Source organism: Pavona decussata, unplaced genomic scaffold (genome assembly GCF_977016875.1).
Source record: "Pavona decussata unplaced genomic scaffold, jaPavDecu1.1 SCAFFOLD_234, whole genome shotgun sequence".
NCBI lineage: Eukaryota > Metazoa > Cnidaria > Anthozoa > Scleractinia > Agariciidae > Pavona > Pavona decussata.
In genome coordinates, this window is record NW_028145639.1 from 937,045 (window position 1) to 960,183 (window position 23,139).

At 38.7% G+C, this 23,139-nt stretch overlaps 3 protein-coding genes and 1 long non-coding RNA gene across 6 annotated transcripts; all 4 read right to left on the reverse strand.

Annotated features, from left to right (window-relative positions):
• Positions 1 to 2,882: 2,882 nt before the first annotated feature.
• LOC146458006 (uncharacterized) lies at positions 2,883 to 4,074 on the reverse strand. Its single transcript, XR_014858299.1, has 2 exons — positions 3,784 to 4,074; positions 2,883 to 3,700 (listed from the first exon to the last, which is right to left on the reverse strand). It is a non-coding gene; the product is annotated as an uncharacterized LOC146458006 (long non-coding RNA).
• Positions 4,075 to 7,510: 3,436 nt separating this feature from the next.
• Positions 7,511 to 11,670, reverse strand: LOC146458007 (somatostatin receptor type 4-like). The gene is made up of 4 exons (XM_085091241.1): positions 11,519 to 11,670; positions 10,120 to 10,372; positions 8,460 to 8,912; positions 7,511 to 8,248 (listed from the first exon to the last, which is right to left on the reverse strand). The coding sequence occupies exons 2-4, from the start codon at positions 10,293 to 10,295 to the stop codon at positions 7,852 to 7,854; spliced, it is 1,026 nt and encodes a 341-aa protein (XP_084947367.1). The 5' UTR covers positions 10,296 to 10,372; positions 11,519 to 11,670; the 3' UTR covers positions 7,511 to 7,851.
• Positions 11,671 to 15,293: 3,623 nt separating this feature from the next.
• On the reverse strand, positions 15,294 to 19,177 carry LOC146458008 (allatostatin-A receptor-like). The gene is made up of 2 exons (XM_085091312.1): positions 19,033 to 19,177; positions 15,294 to 16,360 (listed from the first exon to the last, which is right to left on the reverse strand). Exon 2 carries the CDS (start codon positions 16,345 to 16,347, stop codon positions 15,322 to 15,324), a length of 1,026 nt encoding a protein of 341 aa, XP_084947438.1. The 5' UTR covers positions 16,348 to 16,360; positions 19,033 to 19,177; the 3' UTR covers positions 15,294 to 15,321.
• Positions 19,178 to 19,552: 375 nt separating this feature from the next.
• LOC146458009 (allatostatin-A receptor-like) lies at positions 19,553 to 23,133 on the reverse strand. 3 transcript variants are annotated; one of them, XM_085091194.1, is made up of 2 exons: positions 22,901 to 23,133; positions 19,553 to 21,534 (listed from the first exon to the last, which is right to left on the reverse strand). In XM_085091194.1, the coding sequence occupies exon 2, from the start codon at positions 21,532 to 21,534 to the stop codon at positions 20,491 to 20,493; it is 1,044 nt and encodes a 347-aa protein (XP_084947320.1). In that variant the 5' UTR covers positions 22,901 to 23,133; the 3' UTR covers positions 19,553 to 20,490. The 3 variants fall into 3 exon arrangements, with proteins under 3 accessions (XP_084947320.1, XP_084947319.1, XP_084947321.1); XM_085091193.1 differs by having other exon boundaries at positions 19,553 to 21,540; XM_085091195.1 differs by lacking the exon at positions 22,901 to 23,133 and adding an exon at positions 21,772 to 22,871 and having other exon boundaries at positions 19,553 to 21,540.
• Between the last annotated feature and the right edge of the window lie 6 nt (positions 23,134 to 23,139).

Genomic DNA, 23,139 nt, shown 5'->3' on the forward strand with positions numbered 1-23,139 from the left:
TAAGAATTAATAACCCCCAAACGTAAGAAAACTAACCCCTAAACGTAAGAATCTCTGACCCCCAAAACGTAATAAAACTAATCCCCACACGTAAGCATTACTAAGCCTTAAAGGTAAGAATCCCTAACCCTAAACGTAAGAAAACTAACCCCCAACTTAAGAATTACTTACCTCCAAACGTAAGAAAACTAACCCCTAAAGGTAAGAATCCCTAACCCCCAAATATAAGAAAAATGACTCCCAAACGTAACAACCTTAAACCCCAAACGTAAGAAAACTAACCCACAAACGTAAGAATTACTAACCACCAAACGTAAGAAACCTAACCCCCAAACTGCGTAAGAATTACTTACCCCCCCAAACATAAGAAAACTAAGCCCTTAAACGTAAGAATTACTAACCTCCAAATGTAAGAATTACTAACCCCCAAACGTAAGAACACTTACCCCCAAACGTAACTATCACTAACCCCTAAACGTAAGAATGCCTAACCCCAAAACGAAAAAACACTAACCCCTAAACGTAAGAAAACTAACCCCCAGACATAAGAATCCCTAACCCGCAAACGTAAGAAAACTAACCCCCAAACGTAAGAATCCCTAGCCCCCAAACGTAAGAAAACTAACCTCCATACGTAAGAATCCCTAACACCCAAGTGTAAAAAAACTAACCCACAAACGTAAGAGTCCCTCACCCCCAAACGTAAAACAACTAACCCCCATACGTAAGAATCCCTAACACCCAAACGTAAGAAAAGTAACCCCTAAACGTAAGAATCCCTAACCCCCAAACGTAAGAAAACTAACCCCTAAACGTAAGAATCCCTAACTTGCAAACGTAACAAAACTAACCCCCAAACGTAATAATCCCTCACCCCCAAACGTAAAAAAACTAACCCCCATACGTAAGAATCCCTAACACCCAAATGTAAGAAAAGTAACCCCTCAACGTAAGAATCCCTAACCCCCAAACGTATGAAAACTAACCCCTAAACGTAAGAATCCCTAACCCCCAAATGTAAGAAAACTAACCCCAAACGTAAGAATTACTAGCCCCCAAACGTAAGAAAACTAACCACCAAACGTAAGAAAACTAACCACCAAACGTAAGAAAACTAACCCCTAAACGTAAGAATTACAAATCCCTAAACATAAGAAAACTAACCCCCAAACGTAAGAATTACTAACCCCCCAAACATAAGAAAACTAAGCCCTTAAACGTAAGAATTACTAACCCCCAAATGTTAGAAAACTAAACCCAAACGTACGAAAACTAACCCCAAAACGTAAGAATCCCTAACCCTTAAACGTAAGAAAATTATCCCCCAAACGTACGAAAACTAACGCCAAAACGTAAGAATCCCTAGCCCCCAAACGTAAGAATCCCTAACCCCCAAAACGTAAGAAAACCAACCCCCAAACGTAAGAAAACTAACCTTCAAACGTAAGAATGCCTAACCCCCAAACGTAAGAAAACTAACCCTCAAACGTAAGAATCTTAAATCCCCAAACGTAAGAAAACTAACCCCCTAACGTAAGAATTATAAACCCCCAAACTTAAGAAAACTAACCCGCAAACGTAATAATCTCTAATCCCCAAACGTAAGAAAACTAACCCCCAATCGCAAGAATCCCTAACCCCCAAATGTAAGAAAACTAACCCCAAACGTAAGAATTACTAACCCCCAAACGTAAGAATCCCTAACCCCCAAATGTAAGAAAACTAACCCCCAAACGGAAAAACTACTAACCCCCAAATGTAAGAAAACTAACCCTCAAACGTAAGAATTACTAACCCGCAAACGTAAGAAAACTAACCCCTAAACGTAAAAATCCTTAACCCCCAAAACGTAAGAATCCCTAACCCCCAAACGTAAAAAAACTAACCCCCAAAGGTAAGAATCCCTAACCCCCAAACCTAAGAATCCCCAACCTTCAAACGTAAGAAAACTAACCCTCCATTATGAGAAAATTAACCCCCAAACGTAAGAATCTCTAACCCCCAATCGTAAGAAAACTAACCCGCAAACGTAAGAATTACTAACCCCCAAACGTAAGAAAAGTAACTCCCAAACGTAAGAAACTAACCCCCAAACGTAAGAATCCCTAACCCTCAAACGTAAGAAAAGTAACCCCGAAACCTAAGAATCCCTAACTCCCAAACGTAAGAAAACTAACCCCAAACGTAAGAATCCCTAACCCCCAAACGTAAGAAAACTAACCCCCAAACGTAAGAATTACTGACCCCCAAACGTAAGAAAACTAACCCGGCATATACACTGATGCTCTGATCAGAAAGATTAACACCTCCCATATAGGTGTTATTGAGTTTGACCACACCAGTGGAAGTAAAGTTTTCTTTTCACAGTGCCCATTGACTTTTAAAGACCTTTCCACATCACCGGAATGTTCCTGGCTTGTGGGAACTGTGGCCAAAAACTGAAAACTTTTCTGTCACGCCATGTCTGACACTGACTTGCGTGACAGTCACGCAAGTCAATGTTCCCTTTTTTGTGACAGTGACTCTTATCTTTTGAGTTGTTTCAGCTGTCTATACTTCAAACCACAAATTTCCTTTGGAAGGTCTACCCTGTTGGCCCTTACAGTCCCACAGGCAAGGTTTTTTTCCTTTAGCTCCTCAAAGAAATCAACAGAAGTGCATTAATTGTTCATGAAAAGACAATATTCTTTGTCCAAGAAATGCTGTTCTTGACATGGTAGTAGGAAAGAATGGGGTGGATAGCACTGCTCATCACCCCAGTAGGATTAAATATTTGTTTGTTAAGAATTTCGATAGCTCTAATATTCTTGGTTTTCAGATGACGTCATAAAAAACTGAAATATATAACTAAACACCATTTTGGGTTTTTATCTTCATCACATATAAGAAAATCTAAATTTCCATCGGCTTGCTTGTTTTCAGCAGGATAGCATTCTTTGTTTTGAAAATAGGGCAGTTTGAATTTTAGATTTTTGCGCAGTGCGTGACAGAAGGATTGCTGCTCTAAACATGTCACGTACATGAAAACATCGATTCGCCTCGTGTTTTTTTTAGGTCTGATCAGCTAACATGTAATAGAAGCGTTAATGTCAATGTGTGAATGTTCAGCAGAGAGAAGAAAGGCTTTGAAATAGCCAAGGTAAACTCCAGATGTTTTTGCTGGTTTCCGGCCGCCATGTTGGTGCCCATCAGACGGGGCACCAACATGGCGTCCCATACTAAACTCTGTAATTTTCCGTGGTACATTTTCTCGAATAACTCGATTAGGAGTTATCGCACAGCCCTGTGGCTTTCACACGTTGTTTATGTATCACTCTTCTACAACATATCAATTTCTTGACTTTATCTATTGAATGGTTGAGGATTTTATTTTTTCACTTGCGTGACGATGTGTGAGGTGAAAAGCACCCATAGAGCTATCCAAGCTTACATTTCTTCTACTTACACTAGATACCACATTGATCCTTCCTCAGCTCTTCTCTTTTGTTTGGCATACAAATATTAGTCTAACTCACTATTTAACGGGTAACATACCTGATTAGTGAAGAAGAGTTCAAAACAATCCTTTCTCGATTTGAAGGAACTGTTGTCTACATCAGCTCTTCTGGTTACTGAATTCTTCGCTCCAAGGAGATTCATCCGCCTTCATTTGTTTGTCTAAGTCACCCTTCACATCTTCCTGTGCCTCTAACACTAGATTCTGTGGAGAAGAAGTCGTAGCCAAGCTCTTCTTTTGACACGTACTGGATGATCAAAACAACTTTTCCCTGGATGAATACATGCTAAAGGAAAGTCGTCTCCGTCGATAAACTCGACTCCAACGTCGCTTCCATCGCTTTCGACAGCATTATCTGGTACAGGAGCTCCCCTGGAATCCGTCATGTTAAATAACCAAACGCAAAAACTAACTTAATGAAAACTGAGTCAAAATTAGGCACAAATTCGGCTGAAACTTTGATAAACTGAAAAAAATGCTTCATATAAGTTCAATTAAAATGAAACACTGGTACCCAAGCCCCTTCCTTAAATATGGAAGTACAGTGTGGAACACTGAAAGTCAAGATATTCTCCCGCCTTTTTTGCGGGGGCTTTTTTGAATTTTCTTCCCACCCTGAGTTTCCAAGGATAGAATTTCATTTCCGCGCCGCACAATGGAAATGAAGCAGCGTATTAAAATATAATAGTCTTAGTAAACATACAACATTCTTTGTTAGTCTTTGTTTTTCTGTCCCATGGTACCTTGCGCTTCCCGCTTGTTTTCATTCTTTATTCGGAGGGTCTGTCCCTATTCTTTGCGCTCTTGAAATGGTAAATGTTAATCGCCTGTGAAGAAGGCAGCTCTCAATGACTTTTATGCGAGCGGGTCCACGACCGTTTCATAGCTGCGATCTCGAAAAGAATGGAACAGTTCGTACATATTCAGCAATCTCTGATTTTTGGTATTTACATGTAATTAGTTACTCATTTCAAAATTTTTCCTGTAGCGCTCGGTTCCTTTATGATTTTCTCAAATGATTGGATTAAAACTGTCTTGTATTAACACATATATGTGTTTTCTTTCTTGCATCCGGGCTCGCTGTCACTGGCGCGTCTTCAATTAATATAATGTATTCGAAATTTTGACATTTAAGCTAGAGAAGCGTTTTTAATTAAAATAATACGCTCTTCGCACTTAGAGACAAGCTACTACAATGGACAAAAGGCTAATTCATCGTAGCTATTTTGCGTAGGAGCTGAGGGATTATTTCAATAAATTCAAAACATGAAATAACATGTAAAAGCGCAAATTATTTCGATAAATTCAAAACATGAAATAACATGTAAAAGCGCAAAGGTTTTATTTTTTCTTTTTTTTTTTAATGTAAATACACGACCCAGTTGCCTTAGATGAAAGATAGAATGCGGCGTGTTCCTGAATCGTTGTTCCAAAACTTACGATACTCAAGTTGAGTCGTAAATTACCTCGAGTCATTTTAGATTTAGATATTCCTTCGTCTGAAGAACTGAGAAGATATAAACAATTTAGCACAGTTGGCGACAAGCACCTGCCAAAATCGTTTATCGCCATAGCAACCTTTAAGTAAAAAAGAAAAATTATAATTTGGCACATATTAAAAATGTTGACGGCTTCAAAAGGGAAACGTATCGGACAGAAACAAGCTTCGACATTAGACTACAGTGCAAAGAAAATCTTTTTGTACGGTTTTATTCAAGGATTTTTGTACGGTTTTATGGAAATTTCTTCTTACTTCAGTTCACGGGAAGATTTGAAACCGACAGATGGCAATTACTTTTTCAGCGCGGCAAACACTTTGAGCAATTAACGTTAGTGAGATACTTAGTCTCTCCTTTTTTGTTTTGTTTCAGTAATACTAGTAAGGCTTAAACGACGTCAAATGCAAAGCGTGTTTAGGCGCCCGTTGAGGTTTGCGGTTCGGCTTGGAGCACGACCGTATACCTTGTTTGATTTGATGAAGAATCAACGTTATTTAGGCATATAACGGTGTAATGTTTATCATTTGAAGAATGTATTTTAGAAAAAGCGAAGTTACTAACGATGCGTTATACCACACGCGCAGAGGATTTTGCCAGTCTGCAGTGCCAAACAGTTTCTTAATTAAAGGAGTTGGAATCGATAACGACAAACATTGCCGTGAGTTGTCACAGCGAAATGCGAGGAAAACGCTGGAAAGAGAGAAGAAAAGAACTACGAGACTTGAGAAGAAATCTTTCAGAGATATCGCCGTATCCAAGCCGGTCGAGTCTGAAATCTTGCAGGTGCGAATTGTCAACAAAACGGAAAGCCGAAAGGAAGACAACAGTACTGAAAAGTTGACTTCTGCAAAGGAAGGAAAATACGCCGAAATAAATGCAAATTCATACAGGTCGGCATTAACTAAACTAAAAAGTCTTCGGGAAAGAGGATCGCCTCACAGCTCGCAATCAGGATTGCTTAGGAATCACAGAGAACCTAATTTTTACAATTTGTGTAAAACAAACAAAGATGAAGTCCAACACAACACAGAGTCAGCTTTATGTATAAAGCACATCGATGCTCCGAACCAAGCGAGAAGGAATGACAAGATGAAATCGAGTCCTCAATATGGAACAGGTGCCGAAAGATTGACTTCTGAGGAAAACATTGAGAAAGAACCAGAAAAAGAGACAAGTAAACAATGGCAGGGTGACAAATCTTGTACAAAGGCTCACACATTGGAGCGAATGAATACTGCCAAAGAAGGAGATGATCAGAAATCCGTTCGAATGTACGGGAAACGTTACAGCTTGGACTGTACAGGAAAAATGAAAGCTTTAAATTGTGCTTTGAGTCGCAGGAGTCACTCTGTGGACCAAACCCTCCAAGATGAAGACTATCAGGAGATAAATTTTGAATATTTACTCAAATTGAAGGCAGTTTCTCGACTTTCACGTATGTGTGACGTTTCAGTTATCGAGGCAGTAGCGAAGGAAAATTCAGTTAAGGCTGAAAATTTTCGGCTTCCGCCAGTTCTAGGTTCAAGATGGACGCTCAAAGATCGCTACGTGTCAGAATTGAGTTTTAATCCGCCAACACCGGTTTTAAGAGAATATACAAGAATATCCCAAGCAAGGGCTGTAGATTTTTCTGATGCAGCTCTTGGTAGCCAAGTATATATAATGTAAAAAAAAAAAACAAAAACAAAAAAACGAATAAGCAAACAAACAAAAAACAATAATAAAATTTTTTTTTAAAATGATATTTTCGATTTTACTTCACTGTTTTGACTGTAACTTTTATTACATCATAATTTCTTGACGTGTAATTTTAAATTAGTTTTCCTTGTTTATACATTATATTACACATATTTCAGGTTGCACGAAATAAACACACACATTGTTGATAAAAACTTTACATAAATTAAAATTAATTATTGCGTTTTTCCTTACCGAGCTAAAATTCCTTGCTGGAGATTGGAAACACCGGGTCACAGACGTATACACGTAAATAACAAAGAAGTACAACACATAGGCTTAATTTATCTTGCTTTTTGTGTTTTATTCCACCCGCTTTCTATGACGCTATACGCTGTATATAGTTTTTGATAGAAAGGAAGGTGCATACGAAGAAACGATCGTAATATCCTGTCCTGTCACCATGACGACCAATCAATTACAGTCCATTTCGTTAAAGGAATTTCTTAAAACAAAACAGGAAAAAAAAAACCCAAAAAACAAGCAAAAAAAAAATGGCTACGAGCTAAATACAGATGGGGCTTAATGTTCAGTGTAAGGGCAATTTGAGAAAACATGCACCAAATTGAAGCTTCAAAACTTAAGTTATCTTCACCTTTAAATATTAAGTAATATTTCGATTTGACTTTTAAACTCTTACAAAAATTGGTTCGATGAAGTGGTTAAAATCCGCAACTAGTGAGCTGAGCTACCTGACGAGTGCTGTTTCATCTGTTTCGTCACTAAAATGAGGTATAAAGAACCGGGGGGATGGAGGATAGCATAGCCGTATGGGCGGGCTGCACCGTTTGCAACGTCTTTCATGGTTGGTTGAGAGGACAAAGGAGCGAACAACAGAACAATGTTCCCAGCCCTGACAAACAAGGTAGCTGCAGGTTATAAGGGTCCAGTGAAAATATAACTTTTGAAAGGTGCAGGGTTTACTGCTTGGTGTTCTTATCACTAGTGAAGCCGGCATCTGATTACATTCGCATGTCTCTTGTTACCTACGTTGCACTCTGTCAGGGAAACTAAAACGAGTGTAAAACGGTGGGTAGAATATATTTTTCAAGCAATCCAATTCTACTTGAATTTTGAACTGCTGTAGTCTTGTCCTTAAGTTTCAATTGCTTAATATCATCACGGCAATTCATTCAAAGCGCTTTGACGACTCCTTTCCAGTTGAGATCCACTTCCAAGTCCGTTTTCAACAAAGTATTCGTTTTCATATGACGTGACGTCGTCGTCTTCCTCTACACGCTGGGGCGTGGCAACGTTCTGCGTAGGCGCAACAGCATTTCGCCGGCAGCATAACAGCATGCTCTTTAACCGCGTGCTGAACGGAGTGCTGTGCAAAGTGTATACAATTGGATTGATACACGAGTTGAAAGTGACAAGGAGAATTCCCAACTGATCAGCAAACGAGTTTGGGGTCACGTGAGAGCTGAACAGGAGCAGCAGAAATATGACACTGTTTGGGATCCATGTCAAGATGTATATAACACTGATTATCAAGGTCATCCTTGTCACTTTTCTCCTAATGAAGAGTTGAACAAACAAGAGTAACTAAAGGCATATTAAAGAAATGTTAAATTATGTAAGGGGAAAATGTTGTTCTCGCAGGGTAACCATTTCGTTCAGGGTTCCAAAGGAGGGGGAGGGGGGAGGGGAGAGTGAGGAGGTCTTTGGAGTCTTGAATTAGATTCACGGAGCCCTGCAGGGGATTTATTTTGTAGTCTTGAACTTACCTGGCTTTTCCAGTGGCTACTCCTCCAGGAGGTCCCGTCTTCCTTAGCTTACGAACGATCTGCACGTAGAGGTATCCCATCATGATGACAGGAATTACAGCTGTTGTGATAACCCACCAAACAGCCCTGACCTGACCAACATATGGAGATGGCCAGGCTATGAAGCAGCGCTTTTCTTTATCACTGTAGCGAAACAAGGAAATGGTTGGAATGTTCCACACAAAGGCGTAAATCCACAGCACTAGAATGATAGGTTTCAGTCTTGTAGTAACATGTCCAGTTTGATGCCGTAAAGGATACAATATGGCGTAATATCTTTCCACAGCAATCAAAACGAGAAACAGAACCGACGCCAAAATTCCCATCCACATCAGAGGTCCTCCTGTTAACAATTTACAAGCAATGTTTGCAGCGTTACCATGGAGATTCTCGAAAGGGTTGCTGATAAGAATCCTAAGAACAATCAGATAATTTGTAAATGAATCTTAAGAAAGCAACCTCTCTATATTTTAGTATACATGACAGCGGAGTTCCAGAAAGGTATTCCGTGTCAAATAAGTCATATTAATGAAGACCACGGAATAAGCTAAGCCCTAGCGATACGAGTGTTTCTCGTTGTATGTTAACTTTCAAGGGACTATGTCAATTATTTTTAGCCATTTTTACATTTTAGCACTTTCAAAATTCAAAAGTCCAATTCTGTTTAAAGTAACTTTAGTAGTCCACTGAAACTTTTTCTAAGTGTCTTTGCCATGGATGGCGAAAATGGAAATGGCTTGTAAATTTTTTTCCTCTTCTGTCTTACAAAAATTGATATAAACCGATTTGAATTTGTTGTACCTTTGGGCAGATCTACTGGTATCTATCAATTGGTTTCTTTTGTCTAGTGGTGTTATAGGAGCATTTACTTAATGAGAAAAGGTCAGAAAAGGTACAAAGTCAGTTTCAGTACAGGTTTGATATCTAAAAAATGAAATTCCTCATAGGAAATCCTCTTTAACCTTCAAGAGAGTGAGAGGTGCGGTGAGGTTGATGACAGGAGAATCCATAAGAGGAAAACTAAGGGAGATTAGTAACCAGGGAGCTGACTCATTGACCTTTGACCCTGAGAAATAATTTTGTAATCTCGTACCCCGATCTCAGTCGTCGGTTCGGGAATGTCGAAATGGACCGTGGGAGATCTGGGTACGAGATTAATAATTTTGGGGATACACAAGCAGCTGAGCCTCATCGTTGAGATTGGTGCCTTGACGTGGCTGAGTGGTTTTGTGTCCCGGTGACTCTAAGTGCTATGTTGGTGGGGGATTTTACCCCTGGAAGGACCTCCCAATCTGGAAGGTTTGAGAGTGAGGTCCAGACTAAAGTCAATCCCCTGGGGTGAGCTGCATAAAATTTAACGTCGGGCGTAACTGCTAACGCCAGACCCTAATCCCAGTCACATTCAGTATTTTAAAGTCTGACGATAGCATTTACGCCCGCCGTTAAGTTTTATGCAACTCGTCCCTGGTCCTTCAGGTGTGGGCGGTGGGGCTTGAAGCTAACTACTTCACCTCGTAAAAATCATCTGTTATGGAAACAACGACCAGGATAGCCAGTACGAAACTTCTTTCCTTCCAGAGCGCTTATGTGTCAGTAAGTAAACAACTAATTGTTAACTAACCTGAAGGTGGAAAATATACCGACCATCATATCTGCAACTGCTAAGTTGACGAGCAGGAAGTTCATTGTTGTCCTCATGGACTTATTTTTAAGTACAACAATACAGACGAGTGAGTTACCAAGCAGGTTAATGCCCACCATTACAGAGCACAGGGCGTGTATTATCCTGTGTACCATGTTGGACCACTGTCAAATGGCGGAGGAACGAGATCAACAAGTCCACATGAACGTGTAGCTATAGTTTAACAAAGGTGCTATTGAGAAAGAAATATTATGTAAATATAGTATTGTACCTCTGTCAAATGGGATCGTCGCGGGGAGTTTGATTTTTTTTTTATGAAAATGGTGCAAACAATACCTTGGCCCAGTGGCAGAGCAAATTCAAGAACACCGAGAAATAGCAATAAATCAATTGTGTTCTTGAAAGGAACTGACTCATGATCTGCATGTTCTACTGAGAAGACGCCAAAATTGCAAGATTGCAAACGGTGACCGTTCGATATCCTAACTGTTGCTGATTCTGTACAGGGGTAAGCCATATAATCATTTAGTGAACTAAACATTTAAAACAAGGTACTTCAGATGATGTGAGATATGATTGAAAAATTTCAGTGTTAGCGGATGCAAAAAATTCACAAAAGGGCTTTGAATAGTTTTTAGTAAAAGTTTATAAGGGCGCTGGTGCTAAATCAGTTTTCAACTAAAATGATCCAACCAGTAAGAATTATGTCCAATGCATTCAAACAGCTATCCACTTAAGCTTGAGAGGTCAATGGTGTAAAACTCGAACAAGCAGTGAAGATTCAAATCTTGGCTTTAACTTGAAGTGTATCTATGCAATAAATTGCAAATGCGACGCGTACAAATCAATATAGTTTAGAATTACAATTTTAACGTATTTGCTAAAGACCAAAATACCCGGTAAAACTTGCAGCAAAATGTCCTCAACAACGTTTGATGTTATAAAGATAAACTTAATTTCTTCAGTCTAATGTTTCTGACCAAAAAAATGCACCGTTTTTCACGGTTACTCCACTCACGATATTGTAACCATGTCTGCTGCTTTACTCAGAGTGGGGCATGATGACGTATTGCTATTTTGAAATCCTTTAAAGCGCTGCTCGAATGAAGTTAATCTTTGTTTGGCACTCGGAAACGTTTGCATTATTTCTTAAAAACAGCAGTCGAAGAAAATTTCGGAAAATAAAACGCTTGATAATGGTAACAATTGTTATGAAAGGAGACATTTATATCTAATGTTTCAATAAACCTCTATAATACTAATACACGTATGAATCATTGATTCTCTTTAGGCCATTGCATTTATACTTAAATAAAAGATTTACGGTCCCATTTAACCTTGGTGTCTCTTTCTCGTGTATTATGTATACGTTACTCACCTTCTAAAGAACTGAGACGGCGAGGAAACCAGTGGTACCATCGCGGTTGACATCAAAAAGCCAAACGGTGTGAAAACTATTTTGAGAGTATAAAATTTGTCACCGAAATGTCTTTCATCTCAAAGATGAGCATCATTCACTTCAAAGCTATATTTGCAGCCAATCAGCTGAGACAATTAAGGTCAATTTAATATTATATTGCATCGGAATGGCATGAAATATTTCAAAGTGTTGCATATTGAATCGAAGCATCATTGTGAACGCAAGGTAACACAGAAAAAGGTTTGTTGCTCAAGATGCTAAATAGGTTTTGAAACATTTATTTTGATCTTGTCAAAAAAGCAAAACACAATAACTCTATACAAATGTTGTTGATATAACCAAATGGAACTTTTTCTTATAAAATAAACATCATGACATACTAGTCTTTTCAATTTTATTTTTGCCTTGACAATGTCAACAAGAATGCCAAAGTTCCGACTTGGAAAACAAAAGGCCACAAAACTTTATTCTTTATTCTCGACTTAACACTTTGCACGAAGTTTTCTTATTCTGGATTGCATGAGTTTTCTTTTTTCCTGCTGTACAAGTTTGGTAGGAATTTTTTCAGAACCTGTTTATCCAGTATAACAAACATGAATTAAAAAAGATTGCTCAATCGTTTCCATAAGAATAGTCACACTTTGGATCTTATTCATGAGACTCAATTAAAAAAAAAAAACTATCGTTATATAAGCAGCATAATGAAGAACTTGAAGTAATCTACTGGATTCAAAGTACTGCTCAGTATGAGTTATATATTTTTATCTGAGTATTTACACTTCTTGATTGCGTCTAAAGGCTTCAATACGTGAACCATGCAATGCAACTTTCACGAACATAGAGTTTCTCAATTTTCGTGACTCAAGGTAACTAACTGTGAAAATGAAGGCTCCTGATCAAAAAAATATTCCTTGCTTAGCGCATTCATTTCCTCTAGAAAATTAATGACTCAGGGAAATCAAGTGAGCGAAAGATGCATGATGACGTCCTTAGACATCTCTTTACACTGATACAATAAGAGGTAATAGATTGGAGAGAGGTAAATGACTAAGCTAAAACAAGAGTTAAACTATTTTACGCTAACTTACAATAAAATCGTGCGTCACTCTCATTTAGCGCGCAAATCATTCCTGACATTGAGTCAATACGAGGAGCTGCATTTTTATTTACCAGATTGGAATATTCCATTCATTTCCGATGAAGTGTAAATTTTTTTTCTATAAACAGTACAAATACCGTTCACTGTTACAGTGCAATATCTGACTTCTTTGTCTTTTGAAAAAGGAAGCTACTCTAAGAGCCAATAAATCAAATAATTATTAATATCTATTTTTAGTATGTATATACCCCGAAAATGGTTTTATGTATCGTGTGTTTTATCTTTAATTGATTGTTTCGTTGTTTAATTTAATGTTATTTGTTAGTAGGTCCACAAAAGCTGTTGGCCGCAGTTTCCTTAACCTTCTTATGGAATCAAGTATGTCTGTTGTTGTTCAAAGCACGATTAACTTGAAACCAAGGTAAATGAAAACTTTTATAAATAGAAGCATATACTTCTCTAGTGCAAAACATTTCTCCAAAAGATTTTTCCCTTCACTTTTGACTGTTTTTAAACATTGTCAACGAACTAGGGGAAAACCTCGATCGGTTAGGCTTTAAAAAAAAAAACTGGTAATAAATTGCGTGCTGAAAAACGCTTAACAAAGGTGCATGGTCACTTATGAGTGAGAGACAATTGTTCTCTTTAGAGCGCTTTCCATTGAGAGGGTTGGAAAATAATTACATTTGCATTAGGGTTTGCTTTGTGACTGGTTCAAATGCGCAAAATGAGAAAAAAATGAGGCTGAAAAAGAGTGCAAGTTTTTGCATGCAAGAGTTTAACACCCCCCAACTAATAATATAACTAATAAGACTATGTAATACTAAATATGACTATGTAATATATTTTCAGATTTACTGTAGCTCTGCCATTGATTTTGGTCCCATGTGTAACTATAATAATACTTTGTTCTAATTACTCAACTGAAGGAGCCCATTCCTTATCAGCCCGGTGGCTTCCCTTGGGCTTCCTCGCCATTGGTGTTTAAATAATTTTTTTTTTACATTTGTAGAACTTATGGCAAAACAATAAACTGAGCTGAACTAGGCCGGATAGGGTCCGAGTTTTTGTTTTAAACAATAAAACTGGCTTGAATTTGTAACTAAGTTCTCTACAGATGATAAACCTATACGACTAAAGAGGTGAAGTGAGGTTAGGTGCTGAGGAATTATAACATCCATATAAACTCATATTTGAACGTGATAATACGCTCACATGGTAACTCAAAACAAAACACCTTTATTACGTACGTATGCACGCTATTTCAGGTGCAACGTAACAACTTGGAAATCTAAACTTGAGATAAACGAAATTTCTCGAAAGATGACAATTAAGAACAAACTTAGTGTTTAGTTTGAATTGTAAACAACAACAAGAACTTTTTATGTAAAAAAAAAGAAAAAAAATTCACCGCTTTTTTTTTTAACAAAAAAATATTTTAAGTATAATAATATTGCTTCAAGTAGTACACTGTCAACGAAAAAGGGCTTATATGGATTATAAAAGAAACGTTTGTAGGGTTTCGAGGTTAACAAACCTAAAGTCATGCACTCAACTTTACGAAATAGTTTGAGCTCATTTTTCTCTCCTTAAACCATTCTTTTTTTATGTAACGGGTCCAGGTCGAACGTAGAACCGAATTAAAGAAATTTGTGCTCTGCTGGAGCTTTTTGTTCCAAGTTACTACAAATGTATACGAATTATCAAGTTCGTTTGGTTCAACGTTTTATTAACACTCTGCCTTTGAGCGTACAATCATCTTTGCGAATTTGCGTGAAGAATACAGTAAACAATTTGATATCAATATTTAACTTGAAAGAACTACATAGAAAACTGACGACTGTTTCGTGGCATGGGGTTAAAAGTTAAAAATATGCTTTCTTCTTCATACTCTAAAGTCTGCTGAACAGCGTGCTTTGATGAGCAAACACGCGAACCACGCTAGCCAAACAGGTTTTATATTCATGTTATATGCAATGTAATGATGTAATGTCTTGGGCATTTCAAGTCCCCTTCGATACAACAACAGAAAACAATGACTGATGTACTGGTAAGAATCCCTTACTTGAGGGTCCCCAGTAGTCGAGTCACGTGTTTGATGACATATTCATACGCTCTTGGTATTCGAAAGTTAACGTTAATTAGATTAAGGAAGGCATAACGTAACGACTCGTGTTATGCTCGGGCTCTCATACTTTGCTGACTAGTCTACATATCTTTCGATTTCCGGTATCAGGGTTTACATTTCACTCCAGAACTGAAAGATTCCAAAGTCCAAGCCGAGTGTTTTCACAGGTTTTAAAGTTTCATCCAAACTTTCACTAGTTTTTAGTTCCTAAACTCCAGACAACCCTGTGCAATTTTTCCTTTTGCCAAATAGTTTTAGACTGATAGATGTATTTTCATCAAGCGACACAGGCATAATCGAAAAATCCTATAGCAATATGTAGGATGTTTGTCACATGAACCTGGCACGTGAATGGACTTAGCTCCCACGAGTCTCCTGTTGCTCAGTGGTAGAGCATACCTCGAACTAGCAATCGGAAGGTCTTAGGTTTGACTCTTGTTGGGAGAACACAGGAGAACTCTATTTCCCAACATGCCTCTATCACTGATTGAAAAATACATTTATATTAAAACAGAACACATCACATCTCTTTGCTCATAGACTGTTATGTAAAACAGCTATATTGTCTTTACTTTTCCTTTGCGCTCTTTCACCGGCTGAACTGGATCCGATATTAACATCATAAGAATAAAGGAAGTCTGCTGACCGGAAAGTCCTGCAACAGAGGGCTCCTTTGATGTGTTGACGGAAGTTAGAGCTATGGAGGGTATAGATGAAAGGGTTTATGGCTGAATTTAGATCCACAAGAACAACGGAAACTACAAAGTAGTCTACGTAAAAGTAGGAACCGTGCCCAAGGGAGTCTGGCTTAAACTGGGACAACATATATATCACCAAATTTGGCAGCCAACATACAGCGTACATTATGCTTACGACTAAAACCATTTTGGTAACCTTTAGTCTGGCTCGTATTCGCGCTTGTTCTGACAACTGCGTTGCGCGAATGCCACCTTTCCAAAGCTTATAGAGTACTCTTGAATACAGGCATACCATGGTACTAATAGGAATAGCACCATAAACACAAAAGCAGGCAACTGTGAATGCTTTGGCCAAACTTGTATTTGGCCAATGTTCCACGCAACTTTCGTTTACTCCGCCCTTATGTCGAACCACGAAGAATAAGGGTAAATTGTAAAGCAAGGCAAAAATCCAGCCAGCAGTTACAACAGCAATCAATCGACGAGTTGTTAATCGCGGACGACCACTGAGTGGTCGGACCACCGCCAAGTAACGTTCAACTGCTATTACTAATAACAAGAAAGCGGACATGACCCCGCCAATCCAGATGAAGTTACCTCCAGTGATGAACCTACACATGTGGTCTCCTGCAGTACCATTTGGATGATGAAATGTCCATCTGAGTACGTACTGTGGAGCGGTAAAAAGTGCTACCATCATGTCTGAGACAGCCAGGTTTACCAGCAGATAGTTGATTGGTGATCTCATACCTCGGTATCTTAGCACCACCACGCACACGAGGCTGTTACCAAGGAGATTAATTAAAATTATCACAGAGAAGACCACTGTGAGGGCAAGATCGGTTGACGTCATAGAAGGCATTGTTTTACATTAGCTGTGAAAGTAAAAGTATGAAAATCTCTTTATATCAACTGATAATTTACCTCGAAACATTTAAATTTTTGGTATGCAAATTCCATTCAGGTAGAGCCGTTCATTCGGTTATCCTTAAATATTAATGTTAACTTCTCCATGTTACTGATGCAGTATGCAATTTTAATAAGTTCGTCAGAATGCTTGTGGTGGGAATTGACACAAATTTTAATTAATGTTAACTTCTTCATATTACTGATGCAGTATGCAATTCTAATAAGTACGTAAGGGTGCTTGTTGTGGGAATTCACACAAATTTTAAGACTAGACGCAATCCCCTTTACGCATTTTTTGCTGCAGTGCCCTAATTTCAAAATAGCCGCGAATATGTTATTAGACTTGTATTTTAGAGTTATTATGCCGTCGATTGTATATGGTATATCAGTATGGAGAGGCCTCACAAATAAGGAAGGTTTTAAGGCATTAGAAGCACTGCATTGTAGAGCTGGGAGAGTTATCTTTGAGCTACCTTGGGAGACATCTAATGCAGATGTTATGAAAAAGGCTAAGTGGTCTTCCTTAGCCTTTATGTATAAAATTAGCTTAGCTAAGCTTATGTATAAAATCCACAATAACCTGATTCCAGACGCTATGTCAGCTATTATTAAGAACAATGATAACATCAAGCGATATCAACTTAAGAAGAAACTGAAAATTGATGTCCCGCGTTTTAACACCAACTACATGAGGAACTCTGTAGCTCGTCATGTAGAGGAGCAATAGTTTGGAACACGTTGGTTCCTCAACTCAATGAAGATGTAAACAATGTAAAGAAATATGCGATTATGGCAAGACGGTCAGAGACTCTGCTATACCTAGATTTCAACTGTATCTCCCCTCAAACATTAACCAGAAGGGAGGAAGATTTTAAGTATAATTAGTGTTAATAATTAGTCAATACTAGAGTACCACCTTGTACTTTAGAATTTTAAGCTTTTATCGTTTTAGACTTGTATGTAGTAAGTAGCTATATGATTTTAGCTGGTGTATATCCTATTTATTTTCTAATTCATTAGTTATCTTATTTATTATTTAGACACGACCCCACAAGCGAAGCGTCGCTTTATTACTTATCGTGTATAAATACAGATTATTGATTGATTGATTGATTGATTGATTGATTGATTGATTGAATAGCCACTGTTTGCGTGAAGACTCGCACGAGCAGTCAGTTAGCTTTTTAATTTGAATATAGTGTCCAGTGCTGGCCGTGATAATAGCGGAAAGTTTGTTTGTTGAGTGTGTGATTTTGAAGAGTATTGGCTAGTTCCATACACAGAGGGCAAGAACAATTCAATTTGAGAGAAAATTAGAATCAATTTTCAAACAGCACGTGGTCCCAGTTTAGACGTCGCCTTGCTAACGTACTAGAGGACGCATTATCCGTCTGTCTGGATGAACTTGGGAAAACATTTGTTGTTCGTTTGGTTATTCGTCTCCAGTATAAAGACGAGCACAAGACACATTATCCGTCTGGATGAATTTTCTTCCGTTGTTCGTCTACGGAAAATAGTTCGTCCAGACGGATAATGCGTCTTGTGTCCGTCTATGTTTGCCCAAGTTCGCCTAGACGGATAATGCCTCCTCTAGTATAAAAACGGCCATTATAATTTGGCTCTGATTCAGACGTTATGCTAGAGTCATAGGCTGCGTTCAGACTCGCACAGGCGCTAGTCTGAACATAGCTTTTTGTCGGTGCCCCAACAAATTGAAAGTGCCCGGGTACGGGCACCACCCCCAAGGGTAGTATTTGGGTACCATTCCCAGGTACGGACACTGTTATTAACTGGATTTTGTCAGTTGTACAGTAAACAAAATGGCGCCGGGCGCTAAATTGACGAACGTGCTCCTTGGCCGCGACGACTTAGTCTGAACAGGGCCACACTTAATTCAAGATTTACTGAAGGCACGCCAGAATTTTCATCGTAACTCCTCGCGGGATTTCGATCCCGCGAAAATCTATTTATAAAATTTATGAATTTGGCTCGTACGGCAGGAGAACGACGTTTAAATCACTCAGTGCCGTGTCAGGATCGTCAAGCGCGGCGGATCTTATCGAACTAAACTGTAATGACGAACTAAATCCTAAAGTTTGATTCATACTTCCGTGCTTCTGTAGACTGAGGCATCGCCGTCTGAACCGGTCTGAACTGGTCCTCGCCGGACTAATAACAAGAGACGCTCTCCTTTACTTATCGATAAGTAATCGTTCAAAAGACACATCATAAGCATAGCAAAATTAAAAACAACACCCATACCCTGCTAGCTTTATCACTTTTAATCTCTTATTCGTTTCACTTCAGTTATTGCTAAGGATTTTCAGTTCCAAATCCCCATGGTATGCAAATGCTGCAAGTTTGCTTTCTTTGCATTAGATAAAGCACCAGGCTTTTGCGTTCAGATAACATTAAAATCATTCGTCGAAATCATACAATTTGAAGTTTGTTTTGATAGCTGTTCCTTTCACAATCGTTGTGCGATGTGTTGAACTGAAGTGGAGCTAGTTAGAAACCAGGAGAACGATAGCTGCAATTAGACTTTTCCTCGACTGAGAATGAACTCACAAGTCACAAGATGTTCATATACGTAGAGAGCAGCACCGATCGGGCGACCATAAAAAAAGCCAACACTTACCTTGAAGTGAAATCAAATTTCAAAGCACTGCAATTCTCTCGTTTATTCCGTGATCTGGAAATGTACTGCATAGGAGAATACATCCAAGTAAAGCGACCTTTGTCAACAGTTACGTCTAATTCCCCTGCTCTGCTGTTGATCGAAATGTTCGTGACCGCGAAAGGATCACGTGAGGAGGCGTGTTGCCAGGTCACGCTATCACGACTTCCGGAGTGCTGAGGAGGGACAACGACACGGCTTTTATGATGTTAATTTACACCCAAGGGGTACAGTGAAAAAGTAAAATATTCATTGGACAGTGAATAAAACGTTCGAAGTTCTAAATTGAAAAAAATAACAAAAAATAAAATAAAAACGTTTTTAATTTGAAATAAAAATGAAAGTAAAAGTAAATATTCATGGCCGAAAACTGCCGTTCAAAATTTAAAAAATAGAAACATTTTTATTTTCTTTTTGGAATTAATGGCCAAGAGCTGCGGTAGAATACCGTCATGCTTTGCGTGTAGACATGTGCGGAAGAGACTGATACCCAGCTGTTCTGTTCCACGTTTTATCACCAAAAACCGTTCTATTTTAGCCACCGTATTCTTTTTGAATTTCTGTTACTAATTCCTGTTTGAATGGGTTTTTTGGACTGGGAGAAAAAATAACCGCCTGAAAAGGCTTTATTGAGAACGATCTCCCTTTTCAATTTACATTATATTTGCAGGATCTGGGCAGTCTCCCTTTTTTGAATTTACACGATATTTACATCGCTCAAATTTTCAATTTTTCTAGTGAAAACAAAAAAGAAAACAAAACGACTTAAAGGTCAAACTTGAAGCAAGTCACCACAATCATCGACCGGTACACATCCAAAAGGTTTCGGCTCAACTAATAGTTAAGACTAGGCAACACCCTGCAAGGGAGAATTATTCTGCCTGTCAGAGCAACAATAATAACTCTTTTTATTGTCAAACTGATTGCATCAGAGGAAGAAATTGAGATGTGCCCCACGGCAAAAGACAATTTTTTACCAATCAAAATTACTTAAGGAAGCCCGCTACCCATCACTTCATGGAACTGACACCGATATTGTGTTAACGAAAATTAATGCTACGAAGAACAAAAATAAAAGGGTTCATAGCTGTTTACTACCCATGGGGACCACAGATCCAAGGTCAGGAATGTAACCGTAATCGTGAAATTTAGGGTTAAACTGAAACAACATATTATCACTTTAATTTCCATTGTAGACACCTTTAATTAATTTACTATTAAAATCCGAACCTGTTTTGATATTTACGTTTTGTAGATAGCATTTTTCCAAACTTTCTTGAGCAAGTAAGTTTTGTTTGTTAGCGAACGAAACAGCGTATTTAGGCTTATAGTTCGGCAAAACGTCTGCAATGGTCGTGAGAATGAGAAGGCAACGCTTAATCACACTATAAAACACTATGTTCATTGTTTAAGTTCAGGCTAATCCTTATCAGCAAAATATTCGCCGCTAGAATTTCCGACAGAACTGTGTCTGGTCTGTCGGCTAGTAGCTTCTGTTGTAGCATCAATGAAGTCTATTGGCCTGTACTCCTGGCAGGTGATGGCCAACCGGATGGACTGACGAAACTTGGTGCTGTGAAGAGTATATATGAAAGGGTTCATTGCTGAATTGAGACCCACAAGGACAACGGAGACTACAAAGGGAGCAGAGTAAAAGTATGACCCGTTCTCAAGGAGGAGGTCTGGCTTAAACTTGGCTAACATATACGTAACTAAATTTGGCAGCCAACATACAGCGTACATTATGCTTACGACTACAACCATTTTGGTAACCTTTAGTCTGGCTCGTATCCGCGCTTGTTCTGACAACTGCGTTGCGCGAATGCCACCTTTCCAAAGCTTATAGAGAACTCTTGAATACAGGCATACCATGGTACTAATAGGAATAGCACCATAAACACAGAAGCAGGCAACGGTGAATGTCTTGGCCAAAGTTTTATTTGGCCATTTTTCTGTGCAACTTTGGTCATGGCTTCCTCCGTCCGTGTTATGGCGAACCACGAAGAATTTGGGTAAGTTGTAAAGCAAGGTAAAAATCCAGCCAGCAGTTACAACAGCAATCAATCGACGAGTTGTCAGTCGCGAACAGCCGTCAAGGGGTCTAACAACAGCCCAGTAACGTTCAACTGCTAGCACTACTAACGAGAAAGCAGACACCTCGCCACCAATCCAGATGAAGCTACCTCCAGTAATGAACTTGCACATGTAGTCTCCTGCAGTACCATTTGGATGATGAAATGTCCAACTGATGACGTATTGGGGAGTGATAGAAAGCGCCACCAACATGTCTGCCAAGGCCAGGTTTACCAGCAGGTAATTGATTGGCGTTCTCATGTCGCGGTATCGTAACACAACCAGGCACACGAGACCGTTACCAAGGAGATTGATTAATATTATCACAGAGAGGGCCAACGTGAGGCCAAGTTCGGTTGGCGTCAAAGAAACCATTGTTTTGTTTAACATCTGTACCTGAAAATAAAAATGCGAAAAATAATTTCATTTTTTAGAAGAATGATTACTGAGTGTATAATTATTAACCAGTTAAATTACAAGGCCAAAACCCGGGGAATAAAATTGCTACTCATGTAGAAATCACAATTTCAGCACACGATAGCGAAGATTGCTGTAGAGTTTGAAACAATGACGAAGAGAATTTCCTTCATGTAACCTTCACAAAGCGAAACAAAGTTCCTGACTTACTTCATGGACAAATAAGGATGCATTTGGCTGACCGGTTACGAAGAATGAACGCAATTTAAGGACTTTTTTTTTATCACGTCACGCAAAAGCTACCGAACTGACACTAGTGTGGTAAAAGGCCGGTACGAGAGAAAGAGAAAGCCAGTTAACAGCATCAACGCCTTCATGGCATTCCAGTAAAAAAACTTCAAAGATAATAAGACGTATTCTCTCGGTGGAAATAAGAAAAAATGCCACAAAGCAAGGCACGAATGACAGGTAACAAAAATTATACTTGCGTCACGTTTGCCCTCAGATTACCCATGATTCCCCACGAAGTGATATCGAAGCCGGAAGTAACTTTTTGGGAGTTTGATCATTGGCTTTATATTTCGGCCTTAAATAACAAGTTGAATAGTGTATGAACAATTGTTATACCGTAATTAAAATGCAAGTCAGAGGCGTTCATGAGCAGAAACAATTTTGGTGGAAGAGAACATTCGAGCCAATACTTGGAACTCGCTTAAATCATCTCCATTTCATTATATTGCCAAAGGCAATAATATATTATTATTATTCATGCGTAGAACAGAAACATTTTAACCACGCCATAACAATACCGTCCTACAGTCGTTTCATCAATTAGCTTATTCCGGTATTTCGCTTGCACTTATTGCTAAGAATTCTCAGTTTTAAATCCTATATGCATACTCTTATAGTTTTAAAATGTGGCTGATATGACTACTGTTCTGGCTGGTTTGTTATGTTTAATATGCATCGAATCAACCACATCTATGAAGATGAATGACTTTACTTAACTGTCTCGGTTATTTAGCTACATGATTTCACTTGGGGACACTGTGATAAAGTACTATTGTATTGAAAATGATAAAATGCTACACACTAAGCCATGCCCTAATGCAACAATATAAATTTTATAAAATCAAATGAATGCATCCATTGTTAACAGGTAGTATTGTCAGTCTATGTGACATTTCTATTTATCCCGCTACGACTATTCGGAGAGAGCAAATCGGGGAATTGAACAAGAACGAGGAGAGTGTTTTCTTATTAAGGCGGCCGGCGAGCGGACTCTCAGGCTGAAATGTTCGCGACACTTTAAACTTGGATATGGTTCGAAAATACTAACCTTGAAGCGAAATCCAGTTTGATGGGCACCATCCACAATTCACTACTCAAGACAAGATATGGAAAGGTACGGCATAAGAGACAAAACTTAATAAAGTAAGCTTTATAAAAAAAAATCAGTCTCGTCTTGCTGTGCTGAAGAGGAATTCAATGAATTCAATCGTGATGCCGTGGATCGGAAATGTTCGTGACCGTTAAGATCACGTGAGAGAGTGTGACCACGCTGGTCACGGTATCATG